The sequence below is a fragment of the Bactrocera neohumeralis genome, chromosome 3, assembly GCF_024586455.1.
Source record: "Bactrocera neohumeralis isolate Rockhampton chromosome 3, APGP_CSIRO_Bneo_wtdbg2-racon-allhic-juicebox.fasta_v2, whole genome shotgun sequence".
Classification (NCBI taxonomy): domain Eukaryota; kingdom Metazoa; phylum Arthropoda; class Insecta; order Diptera; family Tephritidae; genus Bactrocera; species Bactrocera neohumeralis.
Window position 1 is genome coordinate 6,702,454 of NC_065920.1, and position 19,631 is coordinate 6,722,084.

General features: G+C 35.9%; 3 protein-coding genes across 4 annotated transcripts; 2 read left to right on the forward strand and 1 right to left on the reverse strand.

The window, feature by feature from the left end:
- On the forward strand, window positions 1-2,224 carry LOC126754067 (PI-stichotoxin-Hcr2m). Its single transcript, XM_050465946.1, has 2 exons — window positions 1-266; window positions 1,846-2,224. The coding sequence occupies exons 1-2, from the start codon at window positions 185-187 to the stop codon at window positions 2,055-2,057; spliced, it is 294 nt and encodes a 97-aa protein (XP_050321903.1). The 5' UTR covers window positions 1-184; the 3' UTR covers window positions 2,058-2,224.
- A 5,010-nt stretch (window positions 2,225-7,234) lies between these two features.
- On the forward strand, window positions 7,235-10,778 carry LOC126754066 (uncharacterized). Of its 2 annotated transcripts, XM_050465945.1 has the most exons (3): window positions 7,235-7,380; window positions 7,439-8,767; window positions 10,364-10,778. In XM_050465945.1, exons 2-3 carry the CDS (start codon window positions 8,698-8,700, stop codon window positions 10,588-10,590), a joined length of 297 nt encoding a protein of 98 aa, XP_050321902.1. In that variant the 5' UTR covers window positions 7,235-7,380; window positions 7,439-8,697; the 3' UTR covers window positions 10,591-10,778. The 2 variants fall into 2 exon arrangements, with proteins under 2 accessions (XP_050321902.1, XP_050321901.1); XM_050465944.1 differs by having other exon boundaries at window positions 7,235-8,767.
- A 2,403-nt stretch (window positions 10,779-13,181) lies between these two features.
- LOC126754068 (kunitz-like toxin PcKuz3) lies at window positions 13,182-14,260 on the reverse strand. The gene is made up of 2 exons (XM_050465947.1): window positions 13,713-14,260; window positions 13,182-13,499 (listed from the first exon to the last, which is right to left on the reverse strand). The coding sequence occupies exons 1-2, from the start codon at window positions 13,795-13,797 to the stop codon at window positions 13,327-13,329; spliced, it is 258 nt and encodes an 85-aa protein (XP_050321904.1). The 5' UTR covers window positions 13,798-14,260; the 3' UTR covers window positions 13,182-13,326.
- Window positions 14,261-19,631: the final 5,371 nt, after the last annotated feature.

Sequence of the window (19,631 nt, forward strand, 5' to 3'; positions counted from 1 at the left end):
CTACCCGCCGTCGCTGCCTGCGTTACTTGCCGACGAATTGCGGTGGCAGTAGCGGCTTCCTAAGTAACTTGCGGCATTGTTGGGTTGTGTTCGTTGAATGTGACAAGAGTCGAGTCGCGGCGGGTGTTGAGTGCCTACATATTATATATAGTATATATACAAGCCGATTTTTGTGATCGTTGCAATGGAACTGCGTCGCTTTGTTTTGCTTGGCATTTTGCTGTTGTTTGTGAGCGCTGTGGCGGCTAGAACGCGCGGACGACCAAGTGAGTAGAAAAATGTGTTTGGAAAGGTGTTTGGTAGATGTACATATATATACATACTATATGTATGTATGTATGTGTATGTGAGTGCAACTCGGTGAAAAATGGGCGTGATCAGAGTTTATAACAACAAAAATACAATAAAATATGGAATAATTTACGACGAGAGTCGCTTTTTTCCGGTTTGATATGTGCATTAAGCGCTACATAAAGGGTGTTCTTTTCGATTTCATAGTTTCTAGTTGTTAAAGACCGTACATGTGTTGGACATTTATGTGACGACTACTTTGGCAAATTACCATGAAAAGATTTTTAGGAGAACAATATTTGAAAATGCTGGAAATTTAGTTCCAAAGTTCGTCTTCCCCGTGACACATTTACAGATCACTCGGCACATATTAGTTTTGAGCAATTTTTTCTACTTTTACGAGCACGTAAATAATCACAACTACCATATTTGGTGACCGAACAGTCCTGAAGATACCCTTTAGACTCTCTTTCAGCCAGAAATGGTTAATCTCTGATGGATTTGCATGTCGAAACTTTTAAAACTGAAGATGGAGGCACTATAACTGTCAATAATCAGTTCTACCGATAAACGATTTCCGACTTTTTGGTTTCTGAACTCAAGGTTCGAGGTCTAAGTCAAACCGGATAGTTAAACAAGTCTTACAGTGAACAAAACCATCAATTTTTGTGGACCGAACTAAATCAAAAAGTGGTTTTATCAGTTGGTCTCGAACTCTGAGTTTCAGGTGTATGCTGTAGAGCTCAAAGTTAAAGGTTTATACTAAGGGAGCTCAAAGTTCAAGGTTTATACTGAGGAAGCTCAAAGTTCAAGGTTTATACTGAGGAGACTCAAAATTCAAGGTTTATGCTGAGGAAGCTCAAAGTTCAAGGTTTATACTAAGGGAGCTTTTATACTAAGGAAGCTCAAAGTTCAAGGTTTATACTAAAGGAACTCAAAGTTCAAGGTTTTAAGTGGGGGAACTTGAAGTTCAAGGTGTATGCTGAGAAACCAACTATAAACTGGCTATAAGGAAAAGTGAAAAGAGTCACACTGAGTGTACAATCTTTATCAAAAATTCACAGATTTGTTTGAAATACGAACTATAATCCACTAAAAAGCACCCTTTATATACAGCCAACTGTTTTTTCATATATAAAAATATATATTTCTAATTCGCAGCAAATATTCGCTAATATTTTGTTTGTGCGTTAAAAATTGTGTCGAGAGCGTTCGTTTACCTGCCTTCCGCTCGGCTTAGCGCTTGCTGCCGGTCCAATATTTTCTAAATTCCTTTTCTTATTTGCTACCAACCAAAATTGTCGTTGATTGTGTTATCAATAATGGCTCATTATCTTGTTATACTAAACGCGTCGTCCACAAGCCCATAACCTATACACTTTTCGGGTTTTGCTCTATTTTTTGGGTTTCCAAATAAGCATAATTAAATTAATCATTATTTTTTATATATAAAAGATAACAATTTTGGTGATGACGCAATATTTGTTTTGTTCTAGCGAAATCAAGTTCAGTCACTGTACCGAATTATAATTCCTTTGCTTTTTATCGCCACAGACATTTGCCTGCAGCCGCCGCCAAGGTCGGAAGGTGTTTGCACCATCGAAATCGAAGGTTTCTACTTTGACTCGCGCACCAACGACTGTCAAATGTATGTGCTGGGCGGCTGTCACACCATACCGGGGCAGAGCTTCGGCTCGCGACAGGATTGCATAGACACATGTGTGCATATGACAAGACGTCTACAGGATTTGCGCTACAATGAGTGAGCCCAGCAGCACGCGACGTATCAGAGATGATCCAAGGGAAAGCGACTAAAGGCGCCTTATAAGTGTATTACATAAGATATGCGAATTTATATAATAAAAAAATATGGATTTATATAATAAATACTTTGAGTGGAAAACATTAAATGAAATTAATGTGTAAGGAAAAAGCTTTGTCGATACTGAATTATAAATGAGAGGAATTTTGTTATCGAAATCCCAAATTTATAGTAATTTGGAAATCAGTCAATTCAGTTACTTGAGACGGGGTAAAGAATCGATTTGTGGTGTCTATTTTAACATTTTCAGAGATTCATGAAACCTCTCCTTGTCCAAACTTGCTTATTTATACCAAGTCCAGCTGAGATAATAATACCTAACTATGGATGGGTTTTCGCTCAATAACAGCGCCATCTATCAAACATGAAGTACCTACTGGTACTGAGTAATGCCAGATGGAGGCACAGTTGAGCTGAAAGTATTCCTCATACAGGATGTCAACTCGTTTTGCGAACTTCAACTATAAGTAGTAAAATAGAAGTGCGAAAAAGGACTTTTAAAGGACGTGCAAGCCAGCCAGTGTAACCTAACCTAATTTTTTTCTTATATTTGATTTTTGAATTCTTGTATAGTGGAGTGTTTGGATGTTTCCAAATAACAAAATATGGAAGAGAGCGTTCAGAGTCTGGAATTCCTTTATATACTTGTAGCTCCTGTATCAACATCGCTTTACACGATTTGGTAAGGATGGAATCTTGAAAAAAAGGAGAAAATGGCGTTCAAGTTTCAAAGGTCCCCAACAATATCTAAAATTATTATAAAAAAATTGACTATTGAATAAAAAAATATAAAATTTTCAAATACTCTTGTATGACTCTTCTCAAGTGTACTTGTGCCTTCACCTTTCACGAAACCGAATATTATTGAAGAAAAGAGAGACAGAGATGTTAAAATTTTTTCAATAAAAGTGTAATTCAAATAAATTTCTATTATGAAAACATTATGACAATGCAAAGTATATATGTATAGTATGTATATAGGTATAAGGCTATATTTTTATATACTGTTAATTTATTTCAATTCCACCTATAAGAATATTAATACATTTCATAGATACAAACATATGCACATGTATATGTATACAATATTGAATATTCAAATGTACTTGATCCATATTAAAAACCGAGTATGCATCCAGGTACATACATATATACATATGTATATACATACAAGTTTGTGCAAGAGCGTCCATAGTCCAATGCGATTAAACTTTGCATTGTCATAATGTTTTTGTTGTTTTTGTATTTTTGTTAATAAATTAATAAACCAAAAAGGAAGAAATTTCGAAATCAAAGGTACATATGTTAAGAGAAAACTGAGAATTACTATTGTTTAATTGAGACTAGCGAAGGCTCTTAATAGCCAATAGAAAGTTAGCTAACAGAGGAAAAGACACTGAAACGCTCGCCTTTTTTTCGCTACCCAAACTCTGCCACTAATTTCTAAGGAAAAACACAATGAGTTGAGAGGATTTAGAGCTTTATTTCACAAATATGGATGGAAGAGAAAGCTCCCACCGACATACACACCCAAACAGTTTAAAATCATTGGTAACAGACTCATGGGGAATAAGGAAACTTGAACTGTTGTTAAGCTATGTAGAAAATATTTGAAAATAGTGGATGATCGTTCACAAGAAGAAACTTATAGAACCCCTCATTTACATATGTTGCATAAGTCCTTTAATTGTATGGTGGTGAATCGAACAAACAACTAGTATAATATTAAGAAACTGGCATAATGAATTAAGGATTACTTATCAAATGGTTATATTGCTTTAGTACCATAAGCTATCCTTTCTCCAGAGTATATTAAGTTTGCACGATGTTTGTAAAGCCCAAAAGGAAACGTCGGACACCCTATAAAATATATATATAGTATATAGAAGATCAGCGTAACAAGCTGAGTCGACTTAGCCCTTTCCGTTTGTCTGTTTGACCGTCTGTCTGCATATAGTATGAATATGTACATGTCCTCAGTTTTTGAGATATTGATCTGAAGTTTGGCATCCGTCTTTTTCTCACCAAGAAGCTGCTGATTTGTCGGAACGGTCGATATCGTACCATTATAGCATATAATTGCTATACAAACTGAACGATCGCAATCAAGTGCCGGTATGGACGAGTTATCTTCAAGAAATTTTTCATGGATTATTGCCTTAGACGATAATCCAATCTTCGAAGTAATTGTTCAGGTCACACAAGAGTTGCGAGCAGAAAATCATATAAGTTCTTAGCCGAGCTTCTGTGCTACATTTAAATGACCATAAAATTATTAAAAGATTTTATAAGAATTTTTGTTCTATCAGAAAATTTTAAACCCTCTGCTGAATGAAAAATATTTCATGGAAAGATCATTGTCCGTAATTTTAATTATTTTCTCGATTTAGAGTAGCAACAATGCTACAAACTGGGGAACCTAGGAGTTCAAATCTACGATATTAGGGTCAATGATCGAACGAATTGGTGCAGAGCGCTCCAAACACTCGACTTTACTACGAAATACGCAAACTATTGCGTATGGTTGCCTAACATATAAATAAATATATTATTTATTAGTTCAAATACTTAGAACCTTATCGATCTGTAATGAAAGAAGAACAAAAATAACACGTTTTATGTGTTCTAATTAGAGTCTACGCAATATGAAAGGCAGACTTATTCGCCTTTATCAATAACTTATTGACATTTTATATTTATATTTAATCACGAAAAGTTATTGCATTGTTCGTTACGGTTGCCTGGCTTCGGCTTCCGTAAGCAACGCTCCAACGTTCAACCGCTTTACACGTGAATGTGTACGTGCGGCGCGCGTTAAAGTATGGATTTCACGTGATTCGCTTGCGAAACTCTTTGAGTTTCCACAGTGCGTTCTGCGTATGTGTGGGTGTACGAAGCGAGCTTGCTGCTGATAAGCTTGGTTACAATGTATGGGGTTAGCGGCAAGCTTACAACGCCTCTTGCTAGTAATCAGGAGCATAACAATAATATGAAATCGTAGTAATTAGTTTATAAACACATCTGACAGCATCTGCAGCCGATGTAAATATGTATGAATGGATGTACATCGCGGGTAAACATGAACTGTAGTACGCCGCCGATAGCGTCACAATCAATGCAACACAATCAGTTCCACCCATTGATAACTGTAATACAAAGCGCACGTCAGCAAGTGGACTAACTGCGTCGCGAATTGTCTGAGAAATTATTTGCAAACAAAATATTATAAAAAAAATAAAAAAGAAGTTAGAAAAATAATTAAAAAAAAGTTTAAAATAAAATAGAAAAAAATTCAAAATAAATAAAAAAAATGGAAAAAAATAAAAAAAGTTAAGTTAAAAATATTAGAAAAAAACGAAAAATAATTTAAAGAAAAAATTATAATTAAAAAAATTGCCAAAGTCGACTCGAGTGAGGTCACACGCACATCCTTCGCAATTATTAGCAAGTAAACTGAGAAAACGTTGGCTGGTTGCGAAACCGCTGAGCGAGTAGTAAGCAGTGAATGCCGGCAAGAACCAGTTCCAGCATGCCAAACAAAGCTTACGTATTGCGTCTCTTCTTAGCTGGCAATTTGCGTGCTACATACATACATACATACATTCATAATTATGTACAGTTAATTATTTCGTTAGCCGATAATTAGCATGAAATGTGCTTATCACTGCTCATTGCTCACAGGTTTTTTTTCAAAATTTTTTTGGATTTTTTTTATTTCCTTCTGTTGCGCCACTTCGCTCGCTGTGCTTTGTTCTAGAGTTATCAGCGCTTGGCGAGAGAATTCGTATGCATCACACCAGCATCGATTCAGCCATCAATACAGGAGTAGCTGGAAAATAAGAGGCGTTCTCGCTCTGCAAATGTGTGTGTAGTAAAATTCTGCTAAGGCACCCAGTAGGAAATTAAACTTAAAATTGCTATCATAGAACGAAAAAAATGTTTAAAGCGGAGACAACAACCTGATATGCCAAGAATACGAATAAACTAAAACCGGAGTTGCTAATTTGTGGAAATTCGCAAAGGGTTTCGCGAAAAATGTTTCCAAGAACAACACAATTTGGAAGATGACGTTCGGAATATGAAACTCCTCTTTATAGCTCCTGTCTTAATATAGTTTTGTACAATATTTTAGCTTTACGCTATAGCGATCCGATCTGAACAATTTCTTCGGAGATTGTACTCTTGTCTTAGACAATAACCCATTTATAATTTCATGACGATATCTCAAATGAAAAAGCTTTCAATACAAGGAATTGATTTCGATCTTTCAGTTCGTAGGACAGCTAAATCCTATAGTGGTGCGATATCGGCGGCTCCGATATAAATGATGATAAATGAACAGCTTCTTGGAAAGAAAAATATGTGGGCAAAATTTGAAAACGTTATATCAAAAACTGAGAAAGTAGTTCGCGTTTATCAAAAGGGAGGTCTCTCGTCCGAGGGTGTTGATTAGTTTTCATTGGGGGTGTTTTTTACGTGGCCGATTCCAAAGCCACCGCACAACCCTGAGTAGGGATGGTTGGCCTTCTCACTTTGGCTCGTCTTTAAACGGATGTACTTTGGCTACCCAGAGGATACATGGTCTAAGGCCGTAAGTTGTGAGCTGTTTGAGTCATATGTATAAGAATCCTTGCTGACCGCTCCCGAGTGGGTGGCGATTAGAGAACTTTCCTCACTTGCGTAAACTTCTATACATGGCTCCATGCTCCAGTAAAGAAGTTCGCGTATATCTAAACAGACAGACGGACATGGCTAAATCGGCTCAGGGCGTCAGGCTGACCATTTAGATATATATTTTTTGGGGTCTCCGATGTCTTCTTCTGGGTGTTACAAGTATATGGGAAAATTTAACATACCTTGTTCGGGTACAAAAATTTGACTATTGATCCATAAAAGAAAAACTGAAGTTTTTAAAAATTTTAGATAATTTAATAGATTATATTAGATTTTTCATTACTTCAACGAGTCGGAATCGGTTCTCAGAGACCTGAGAGTTACGACTAAGAAACACTTATTTTTTCCTATAGGGTCTCTATTTATAACTCTTCAAGTCTATTTTCCCACATTCACTAATAATCTTAGTAAAATCTGTGGTTCCATTCCATTCGTAATAAAACTCGTGAAACACTCAACCAGCTGTAGTGAGACAAACGTAACTGTTCTAGACGACAAAGAGCTAGAAAATTAGCGCAAAATCTTTGGTTTTCTAATTTAATTGGCAAATTTCGTGGCGACATATTGCCACACACACATAAATACATACATAAGTATTATATTAATTTTTAGTAATAAATATTTCAACTGCACGCCAAACCAATCGTCTAGGTCGTGCTGCAGCGAACGCCGAGAACTTACCGAACGCCCGCTATCAATTGAAAGCCACAACGGTCGGTCATTTACATGCGATACTTCGTGGAATAATTGCAGAGGTTTCGAAGTGCAAGCGGCTGATAAAAAGCGCATACACAGAACGAGCGGAAAGTTAGCTGAATTTAAGAAAAATAAAGAGACACACGCACACAAACACATAGACTTTCACACTTTCTTGTGCTGAGAATATACTTATATAAAATATATGAAATTAATATACGCAAAAACAAAAACAATAAACGAGTGGCAACAAAAAATTCTTTCATCGTGACTGAATTTCGTGAAATCCAATCAACTGTGCCCCCTCCGCCCAACCTCCTTGCCTGCCAGAACAAAATCAGTAAATCAGGCTAATCTGCGGGTCGCCACGTTTAGTGGTCTGTTAGCTCATCGAAATTTTGGTGTTCGAGACGAGTGGTATAAAATCGCTGCGCTTGGCCGTTAGGCTTTCACAAAAGCAATAAAAGAACTCCGCGCAGCAGTAGCCACAAGCGAGCCAAAGGAAACGTAGTTAGAGTCAATATAAGTAAAAAAAAAATTAATTGAAAGTTCAAAAGTGTTTTGAGTGGTGTTAAGTGAAATTGCAGTGACTTTCTAAATTAATGGAAATCCCATTTGCGCGGCCATACAAATTGATTTTGGCACAAATAAAATATCTGAAATTGCCAGCAACGCGCGCCCAACATAGCGAGTGATGAAACTATAGAAAATTCAAAAGTCGAAAATCAAATAGCGAACAGCAAATAAAACACTACAACAAGTCGAATTCGCGCTGAATTACAACAAATCTGTTACAAGTGTGGAGAGCACGTGGAAATCGTGAAAACTTTCAAAAAACGCGGAGATCGTTCCTACCTAACTTAAAACAGCAGTATTTTAGCTTTTACACGATAAAATAAAAAATAGAATTATAAAAATAAATTAAAATAAAATAAAATAAAAAAATAAAATAAAATAAAATAAAATAAAATAAAATAAATTAAATTAAATTAAAATAAAATAAAATAAAAAAATAAAATAAAATAAAATAAAATAAAATAAAAATAAAATAAAATAAAATAAAATAAAATAAAATAAAATAAAATAACATAAAATAAAATAAAATAATATAAAATAAAATAAAATAAAATAAAATTACATTAAGTCGAAACACAAATTTCAATAAAAAAGTCAACAGTTTCCGCTGCCGCAAAGGAAAAATTCACATATCAAACATGAAGGCGCATATTGTCTTGGGTTTACTCTGCTTGCTCTGCCTGACCGTGGGCAGTTATGGACGTGCACGTAAGGCGATAAAATTGTTATTTTTATTATATATTTTAAGTTTTATTAATTTTAATACGGAGCAAGAAATAATAAGCCATACAAGGTTAAAATTTAATCAGACTAACAGTTTGCATGAGAAAACGCCAGCGACTGCGATTGTGGCCTGCAATCAGTGTTTGCGCTACGTTAAGTACTAAGGGCGATATAAAAAATAATAAAAAGTGGTATCCAAATGTATCCGTTTCCGGTGCATTATACTTTTCCGGTGCCTTAAAGTATTTCGGTGAATAAAAAGTTTTTTTTTTTGTAATCGGAAAGAGAGACAACCACATCAACATTTCGTTGCTTTAAATCTTAACACTTTCCTTGAAGGCTTAAACCATGCCACAACTCATAGAAAACTTAAAACCTGGTGATATAGACTAGTGCCACTCATGTTCTTCATTAGAACAGATTCTGTTCCAAGAGATATCGAACTATCGAATAGAAGTTTTTTGTGTGGCGAATAGCTTTTCCGGGTTCCTCGCTATATCCAGTTCCTGCCATAACATTAACAGATCGAGCTGGTGTGAGAAAAATGAAATCTCAAGCTCTCAAACAATTTTCTTTCCTAGCAACCCAAGACATCTTGAAATCTATTACAAATAAAATAGGTTACCCAGTGTTTATATTGAATCCCAAAGAAGCATTTTAGCAAAATTTATACGGTTGATGGTTTTTGTGTTCAGAAATTCTAACAGGTTGATAATAAAGTTGATGTTGATAGCAAAGTTGAGACAACAATACGAATAACTACTTAAGGAATATAGGCACTGAGAAAAAAAAAGAAGTTACATCGGCCTTAGATGACCTGTTCTGCTTAGGAGCACACTTTGATTTTTGAAATTTGAATCCCTCTTTGTTCTTATACTAGAATAAGCGACATATACTAAGTAATATTTTATAATGAAAATACATTACGAAGAGCTAAAAGTCTGTTACAAAGCAAGGACCACTAACTACTATTACTACTTTCATATTGGAAAACTTTAAGAAATCTTAAATAATTGCCAAGATTTGGTTCAAATTTACTCAACTCTCAACTTTACCAAGTATATACTGATACGATAATGATATGTTAGGATTCCTACAAAAAGAAAAAAGCTACTCTTAAAAGCTCACTGGATCTCTTATGATCCACCCCATCCAGTAGTAAAATACACGAAGAGAACGGGGAACCGCTGGGGTGTCTTTTCTTGTCGCTAGTTAGTTTTTTAGTTATCTACGATAGCTATGGCTGGCTCCCATACTAGTCTTCAAAATTCTCCTCACTACCTTCCTCAAACGTAGTCGTTCTTGATAAAGATCATATGCTACGTCCTTAAAAATTCTTCGAAGAAATTCTTCCATATTATCCACAGAAATTTTTGAACCTCTAAAAGAGTGTGTCTAACTTTAGATAATAGACACAAGAATTTTACGGTTTTTTGCTGAGAACATTCATTGTAAGATACGCTAGATGAGCGAATTCATTAAAGTGGATCTTAAAGGGTCTTAAACTTCAAATACTCCACTAAAACATTTCCACGAACAAAAAAAAACATATTTATTTTATTTCACTCCTCTCTCTTACAGGTGACATTTGTCTGGTACAGCCCTCTATAAATGGTCTGTGCATCTCAAACACTTTGGGCATTGTCTACGACTTGGATACGCAACATTGCAAGTATATGGGCTGCAGCACCGATAAGAAACTATTTGCATCACTGGAGGATTGCGAAAAAATTTGCAACAATTCCAGACATCGGCGGCTACGTAGCAAATACAACAATAAGACGAACAATGTTAATAGAGAAGAATAAGGGAATGGGAGCAGTGAAGCAGCAAAACAAAAACAAATAACAATGTATTTCGTGATTCTCGATTTTGCTAAATTGTAATTAGTTTATTTATAATAACGATTAATATATATGTAAACGTATATAGTGTAGTTACTAGACTGTAAGCATAATTTAATATTGAAAAATAAATTTTTGTAACAAAATGTGAATTTATAATGGAAAATGTATTTATTTTAATAATCTCTCTCTCTTTCTCTCTACCGACCGAGTCAATCCGTCTTATGCGTATGCGTGAAATGTTCTACGGATCATTCTGAACAGCTTTACCCAATAGCCTATGTGTCTTAAACTGATTTCAAGTTAGAAAGGGCGAAGTGTAAAAATCTGAATAATAGGTTGAAATTATGTGATATAGTTGTCCGATCCAACCGACTACGACAAATGATGAATAGATTATTAAAGTGGAGCAATGTAGTAAATTTCATTTGGATATCTCAAAATCGTTAGGATCCCTAAAAAACTACGCTTTAAGAATAGCTGACTCGAAACTAGTATTAGACTCATGGGCTTAGGCTTAGGCAAACCTGTTTAGAATGATGCCTATGGGGCCTATGCTCTACTGTGCAATAGTATGGTGGGCAGGGGTACGGAAATCCATCTACCAGAAGCCAATGGAAAGGGTTCAGGAGCTCACTGCGCTGTGCATAACGGCAGTTTTAAGTACAACTCCAACGGCGGTTCCTCCTATACACCTATTCTTTTAAAACTGCGCAGAAAAATCAGCAGGACGACTACTGGCTACAGAAGAGTTTACATATAAAACCTTTGGACATAGCTCGGTGGGTAATGAAGGTTGGGCAAACACTGACTACCTGATCCCCCATTTCAACTGAGAAAGAAGGTTCAAAATAAATATAGAAAGAGATGGCTGCCGTAAAGGTATATTAAACATCTATACGCATGGCTCAAAAATAGACGATGGAGTTGCTGCGGGAACATTTAAGTTACCGGACCACTGCAGTATATTTCAAGCTGAGATCTTTGCTATTGCGAAAGCCGCGGAGCTGGCCTCTAATGCACCAGCAGGCAATTCCAGAGTCAACATCTACTTAAACAGCCAAGCAGCAATCAAGGCAGTAACCTCGTATCGCATTTCGGCCAGAAGTGTCTTGTGAAGCAAGGCAGAAGTGAAGCAGGACAGAAGAGGAAAATATTGCCAGAAGCAAATATTTCACTTCTGCTGGGTCGAGGGCAATGAAATAGTGGACGAAATTGCCAAGAATGGTGTAAGGCTAAGCTAACATCCTAAATCGTGATCAACTTTGCAAAACCCATGCATTGTCTATACGACGATCTCGACGGAGGCATGGTGAAGAAAATCAAAACCCAATGGAACGAGCTACCTGGATGCAAAACTGCAAAAGTCATGTGCAAAACGGTAGATTGGAAGTACACAAAATTCCTATTGGCACTCGATAGAAGAGACTGTAGGAACATGATGGGAATACTAACTGGTCACTGTCTAGTGGCGACACACGCCCGCAGGATGGGACTGATAGATCGGGAAAACTGCAGGAAATGTGTAGAGTAGGGCACCAAGGAAACAATGGAGCATCTCTTGTACACTTGTCCCGCATTGGCAAGACTACGCTGTAAGCATCTGATACTGTGGTATCGATAGTGAGGCCGCAGAGTCTGTTAAAACTCGCGTCAAGCGCAGACATGTTAAAGAATAACCTAGGACCTAGCAACTGAACTCCATCCGGTAAAGCAAAAGACCAAAACTGGTCAATGTGTGGCTTATTGGCCTACCAGATTAACCTAACCCAACCTAATGATTATATATTTGATTCTTACTTCTTTGTACGATGCTTGCCAGAACAAAGTATAGTCCTAAAGGTTTCAAAACGTCTCCTAATGAAACATTTGATTTTATGGCAGACTTTTTATTGGCCAAATTGCAATGTGTTATTGACAACCACCGGAGAAACTAAACTTACTGTCTGTCAGTATAAATGCTAAATAGTCACTAGGTTTTCGAGATATGACTTTAAAATTTTTCAAACGTCTTCTTCTGTCAAAGAAGCTGCCTATTTCTCGGAATTATTGATATCGGATAACTATAAAATATAGCTGTCATATAAACCGATCGGTTAAAATCAGGACCGTGTATGGTATCACTCTAAGCTATAGGGGCATGACGCGAGCTCAAACCAAACAAAACCTGGGCACTTCATGTTGTCTTAAATATGGGAGCAATCTCTTTTGTAACATTCCTTCACATATATTTCGCTGTTGATGGTATCCGATATAAAGAATGAGCTGCTCCTTTTGCTACAACTGAAAATTGTCAGCCATACAAGAAATTTCTTTGGAAATTTTATCAATCTTTTGGCTTTGAATTTTTCAGCAACATTTCCTTGAGAATCGGCTGTATAAAATTCTTGTCCAGGTAGCTGAGAAAAGTCCGCAGTATCGTAAGTTTCCTTATCCTCATTGCAGCATTCGCGTTTTTTAACAAAATCTTTCGTCAGCTTCTTAGCTCAAACATAGCTATAAATCTTAATTTTATACTTTAAACAAAAATAATCATAAAAACTTTCTTTATAATCTCAATTTTGATTTTTAGTTTATTTTTGAGCATTTTAATAAATTAGTTTACGCTTTCTAATAAAGAGTGAAAAGGGCCTAAAGTAGGAGTATTAAAAATCACATTTCCAAATTTCACCAGCAAAAATCAGCGCGCCAAATCGCCGCTTAAACATCACGACAAGTAAGTTCACACTCCTTTTTCGAATCGAAGCGATTATCATTGCCGCCACACCCACCATAGATGAACTCCTCACATCTGCGCGCGACCGGGTTGTAGGCAAAGCTAGACACATAGCCGAAGCAGCGGCCGCTTTGAGGCGGTTGCAAGCAAAGTTTTACTACGAAAAATATACAAAGATCAAATTAAAACCAATAAATAGAAAAATAAGAGAATCTCAGCAAAAACAACAAAAAAGTTGTTATGCAAATGAGCGGAGGTGAAGAAACGAAAGAGTGCGAGTGAGCAAACTGTGGAAATACACTGGTAAATAACTTTGTAAATATGTATATATACAAGTATGAGCGTATATATATATAAGTTATGTGTGTACCTCTGCGATTGATGGCATCAACGCTGAGCGGTGTGCAAATCAAAAACAAACAACAAATAATGCCGATTACGCGCACAAACTGCATTTTTAAAAACACTACACGACTTGAACAAAATAAAGAGTACAAATATTTAATGATTATTATTTTTACTTGAATGCCGAGATACAGCGCGATCGAAGTGTTTAACTGGGCACACCTGCTGGCAGCTGTCTAACGCTACTGACTCAGCACTGTCGTCGCGTAGCACCTGAGTGCCTTGGCGCTGCAGGCGCGGAGAACTTGTGACGACTGACGGCGATTCTAAGTTGTTGTTGTGCGGCTCATCAGCATAACAGGTGTACGAGCACTCGCAGTTAGTGGCCGTTTGTGGGGGTGTAGGGGGCGATTGAAGCGTTCGAGACGGCCTTCGCGCAAGCGCAGACGACGGAGCGATCGATGACGTGCGACGGTGTGACGCTTGAATGAGCAGAGGAAGTGAGGCGCACATAAAAATCAAAACCGAAACAATAATATTAATAAGTATACGTATGTACGATTACTCAGAATTAGTCAAATATATGTATGTATGAGCGAACATTCGGAAGTGTTGTCGTTGTTTTTGGCAAAATTGAAATATTTCAACGTATTTTGCAGTTATTTTTGTTGTAGTTTTATATTAATACAGCGAGTAGCGATTGAGCTTGTGATGGGAAAGGTTATGCAGAGCTTGAAGTCCACAAAATATTGAAAATAAATTGAGGATGGAGCTTTTATCACCAGCTTTCGTTTCGCTTAGCTGAGTTTCAGCGCGATCATAAACAACATAATTGCACAAAATTTTAATCAAGTGTAGAATAATATGTACATATGTATGTATATGCGAGTATATGTATGTATTCAAAATAAAATCAGAGAGCTCTTTTAGCGCTTGCCGCCCTTTCATACGCTTTGAGCGGTTCGCCGTAATCAGTCTTAGTTATCATCATCCTTGTAGCGATCCGAACACGTGAAGTGTCTTTGAATGTTTTGATTTAATTTTTTTTGACATTGTTAGTTTGAGCTTTGACTTCACTACTTTCCTCTTTTGATTTGTAGTAGGGCTAAGGTTTGGATTTGCTTTAGCAAAACACATTTAATTGCTGCGTCATTTAAAAATTAGTATGAGTAGTTTAAGAAATACTTTATAAATACATATTCGAAAACGTATTTATGAGGAGATGAGAAACCCAAGCAGATCTACTCAGAACTAGATAGATCCACTGAGAATCGGGGAGAACTAAAAAGAGTCACAGAGAACCAGAAAGAACCATTGAGAACCCGACATAGCCGCTGAAAATCAGTAAGAATGATTGAGAACTACAAAAGCTGTTTAATTATCTGTCAAACCTTTATTTTTTTAGTTTGGAAAGAACCACTGAGAACCGTAGAGAACTAATGAGAACCACTGGCAACTAGTAAGAGCTAAAAAGAACCAGGGAAAACCTGTGAGAGCCTGAGAAAACATTTGAGAATCGAACCAAAGACAGCCCCTGAGGCCTCTGATGGTCATTTGATTTCAAAAAGCTGCTTAATTGTCTGTCAAATCTGATTTGTTTAGTTTGGAAAGAGCCACTGAGAACAGGGGAAATTCAACGCTGACAACCAGAGAAAGCCACTAAGAACCAAATAGAGAACAACTGAGAAGCAAGGGGAACCATGGAGAGTAACTAAGCACCAGTAAGAGAATAACTGAGAAGAAAGAAGAATCAATAACTAATGACTGCCACTGCGAACCAGGGAGAACAACTGAAAATCAGGGATAGACCCTGAAAACTGGTTTAAGCCTCAGAGAACCACAAATCTACTTAATCATCTGTCAAATCTTTACTTTTTCAGTTTTCCAACATGAATGAAAATTCAACCGAAAAAAGTTGTAATTCTGAAGTTGAATTGTTTTAACTAGAATGGAAGATCTTTTAAACCGTAGTAGGGGTTTTAAGTACTTTATTTCGCTATATTGATAAGATCTTAGTTGCTTTGGAGATTACTCATACGCTCCGTGTTCCTTTGAATCGCCTTACATTTACAGTAGAATTACAAAACAAACAGTTTTAACCTTGAAGTTTAAGCAAATCTAACAACATGAAATACTAAAAAACATTTTCTATGCTAAAAATAATAATATTGGCAGTGTGAAAATATTGATTTAGCGAGTATTTACTAAACGCACAATGGTAGTCAAGCAATTAAGTGAATGTCATTACTCAGAGCTACTTTCAACAACTGTTAAAACAATAAAATAAAACAACAAATAAAAACAAGTAAGGAAGAGCGAAGCTCGGGAGTAACTGAACACTTTATACTCTTGCAACTTGCGCTGATCGAAGCAGGGAAATACCTTCAGCCGTATCAATACTTAAAAAAAAATGAGTTGAAGTTTGATTAGAAATACGAAAAGAATTTTTCGACTACCAAATATTAAACAAGAAAAAACGTTAACTTCAACTGCATCGAAACCCTAATGCAGGGACACTTCTTATAGCATAAAATAGTATAAAAATAACTACATTTTGATGTTGATCGATCAGCTTGTATGACAGCTATCTGCTATAGTGGTCACTTTGTAATGCAGCTATATCCGATTTCGTCGGTTTCGAATGAATAGTAGCTTCTTTGAACAAGAAGAGAGTGTTCAACTTAGCTTACACTTTAGGGGGTCATTTACTTGTTTATTTACATCTTAAGGGATCAGTGACCCCTTAAAGGGTTTAACCCATTTTGCCAAGATCAATGCCCTTTTCGTTTACATTTTATAAGGTCAATGACCCTTTCGTTTACATTTAGCCAAGTCAAAAACCTTTTTACATTTTATGGGATTAATGACCTCTTTGTTTACATTTTATGGGGTCAATGACCCTTTTGTTTATATTTAGACAAGACTAAAAACTTTTGTTTACAATTGGGGTCAGTGACCTTTTTGTTTACATTTTATGGGGCCAATGACGCCTTTGTTTACATTATGCGGTCACTTATATTTCTGTACAGATTTAGCCAAGTCCACAATCTTTTTTTAAAATTGGGGCCAGTGAACCTTTTGTTCACAATTTATGGGGTCAATTTCCCCCTTGTTGACATCATGAGGTCAATGTACTTATTACCTACATTTTGACGAGATCAGTGACCCCATTGTATACATTTTATGAGGTCAATTACTTTCGCGAAAATATCACGGTTTTTGATCAACATAATTGGTTTAAAGTCAGCTGGAAAATCGGAGATCGGACAGACAGACAAAAAGTCGACCGGATTTCAACTTGTCTCGTCATGCTGATCATTTACACATACAAGGTGAAGGTGTATAACTCCATATCTATATCGATTAGTTTTAGGTAACACAAACAGCCGTTAGGTGAACAATACCATTATACCCTGCAGCAACTTGTTGTATGAGTACAACAAAGTTAATGCAGTTAATGAATAAATGCTGACATTAGCTGCGATATTTAATAATACTTTGTATGCATGAATTATGATGTAATTAAATGTAATCATAACTGTGTTTACTTGAAGTAAGCGGAGCAATTTATGTTTAGAGCCGACCTTAATGGACGTAATAGCTTGCTAAATATATAGAAGCATTTACTTAAGCAAATCACACAATTGCTTATACAATAAATATGCGAGCAAATGATAAAGACACTTCGGAATATATATCTGTATGTATGTTTGCCTGCATACAATTCCGGGCACACTTATGGCCATAGGTCACATATAGCAATATCACGCAGGCGGATGCACAACGTTATTCTATGTGAACACTCCCAACGCAGTTAGACTCATTGCGTAATGACTTAATTACAGATTTATAGAAAATTTATTCTAATTAATTGCATATTCCTGATAACTTAGTAGACAATGAGGTAATGCATTTATGAATTACATACATAAATATGCATAATATGTTTGTATTATTCAAGTAATTAAGCTTTTAGGAAAGCAATGTGCCTCAACTTCAATTTCAAACGAGCCGCTTATACACATGCACAACAGTAATAACAACAATATGCACAATTGCAAATACACACATGAGCTCCTATAATTTACATTGCCTTTAACAGTGCGATAATATAACAACAACAACCGCAAGTGGTATAATTTAAGTGCAACTGCACCGAAATTTCACACTTAGTCAACTTGTTATTGACTAAGCAGCTGCCAGTCAGCTCTGCAGACCAACTCATCAGTCATTTTCTTGCGTAAGCTGACCCTTCTGTCGTTTGGCTAGTGAAGATATTGCGGGTCTGGCGTACATATGTACATATATGTGTATATGTATGTATATTACAGGTAGAATATCTCGAAAGAGAAGGTGGGAATGGAAAGATTACAATGATGAGTTCTATAGAAAAAACAAGAAAATTCGAATCATTTGATCCTTGTAGGCAAAAATTTGATAATGGTTTTTGACGTCCTGATTTGAGGTGAAGGTTCTCCCAACCAAAAAAATTTTCAGAACTGAACTGCATTTTTACCATTTTAATAGTAAAATAATGAAATATGCAGAAAAAGCTGTTTCTAATCTTTTATCTTCGATAGGGTAGCAAACAAAATATATTCCAAAAATTTATGAAAATTATGAAAACAATCTGCTGTTCAAATACATACATAGTACTATATATTCAGTGTGTTCAGCGAACTTATTGACGTTAGGATTACTGGGTAGACGAAAATCATTATATTGGCTTATGGAGTCTCTAGAGAAATACTGTATATGAACTGATTTTGACACAGAAATTTCATCAAATCACAAACAAAACTTTTAACATTAGGAAATTCAAGGAATTTATGTTTTCACATTTGATTTACGAGAGACTGAAGCGAGTTTTACAATTTTCATTTTCCTGTAAAAGCCGATTATTATAACTTTCGAATTGGAAGAGAAATCATGAGAACGGCAAACAAAAATATAACTAAAATTAGTCCAACAATTGCTGAGGTTTGGATTTTTACTTAGAAGTGTAGAAATTTGGTAAGAATGGTTAGTTTTTTATGATATTTGGTGCCTGAGGTCGAGTACTCTTTCCTCCGGAAGTTAGTTTGTCTCGTCATCCTGCTTATTTTAATACCTATATTTGATTTACGAGAGACTGAAGCGAAACTCTTTCTAATTCTAATCATATTTTATTTGAGATATTTTAAACAAGTTTAAACATCCACAGCCGCACGTACAGTTAGAAAGTCGACGAAATTTGAGCGCGAAAGTAAACGATCCTCTTAAGGTGTTACATGGATTTACGGGTTTCAAAAAATCGATTTCTTTTTGTTGTCTTATTAAGTTTTACAACACCTCTAGAATATTGTCCTAAATTTTAAAGTTGAACCGAGTAATCGTTTCGGAGATACAACCTTGAGAACTTGGGCGCTTGAGGCTAGCTTAGCTCAGTGCGCCATCTTTAAACGTGTTTTTCTCGAAACTGTGTTTTTGAAATCGGTTGGCAAGATTTCTCGTGAACTACTCAACCGATCTACATGAAATTTCACACAAGTCTTTGAGATACGATTCTTAAAAACTTGGACTATAAAAAAAAGATCGCGAACATTTTCAGTGAAAACTTAATTTTTTTGTAAAAATTTGTGCCAAAAATCCATTTTACAGTTTTTTTCCTACGTTCAAGTTAAAAGCTAAGGTTTTAACTAAAACACGTACTTTTTGGGTCGCATAAGAGCCGAGTTTAAAATATTTTTTTCCAAAAATTTTCAGAATTATTAGTGTATGTTTGTAACAATAAAAAATTCTAATAAAATATTTCATTTTTTATATGAGAAAAAAATTTTTTATAAAAGGCTGTTTTTTACCCGAGAAACCCCAATAATGGATGATGGGAAGGTATGTATATTTAAGGACATTAAATTCTATGATTCTACATTGACACTCCAATTTTTGTTCTATAATTTTCTTA

Bases quoted from the DNA above. Each gene is read 5' to 3' on its own strand.
- LOC126754067 (XM_050465946.1), top strand. From the start codon at position 185: ATGGAACTGCGTCGCTTTGTTTTGCTTGGCATTTTGCTGTTGTTTGTG. The intron at 267-1,845 runs GTGAGTAGAAAA...TTATCGCCACAG, and splicing joins TAGAACGCGCGGACGACCAA to ACATTTGCCTGCAGCCGCCG.
- LOC126754066 (XM_050465944.1), top strand. From the start codon at position 8,698: ATGAAGGCGCATATTGTCTTGGGTTTACTCTGCTTGCTCTGCCTGACC. The intron at 8,768-10,363 runs GTAAGGCGATAA...TCTCTCTTACAG, and splicing joins GGGCAGTTATGGACGTGCAC to GTGACATTTGTCTGGTACAG.
- LOC126754068 (XM_050465947.1), bottom strand. From the start codon at position 13,797: ATGCAGTTTGTGCGCGTAATCGGCATTATTTGTTGTTTGTTTTTGATT. The intron at 13,500-13,712 runs GTACACACATAA...TATTTTTCGTAG, and splicing joins TGATGCCATCAATCGCAGAG to TAAAACTTTGCTTGCAACCG.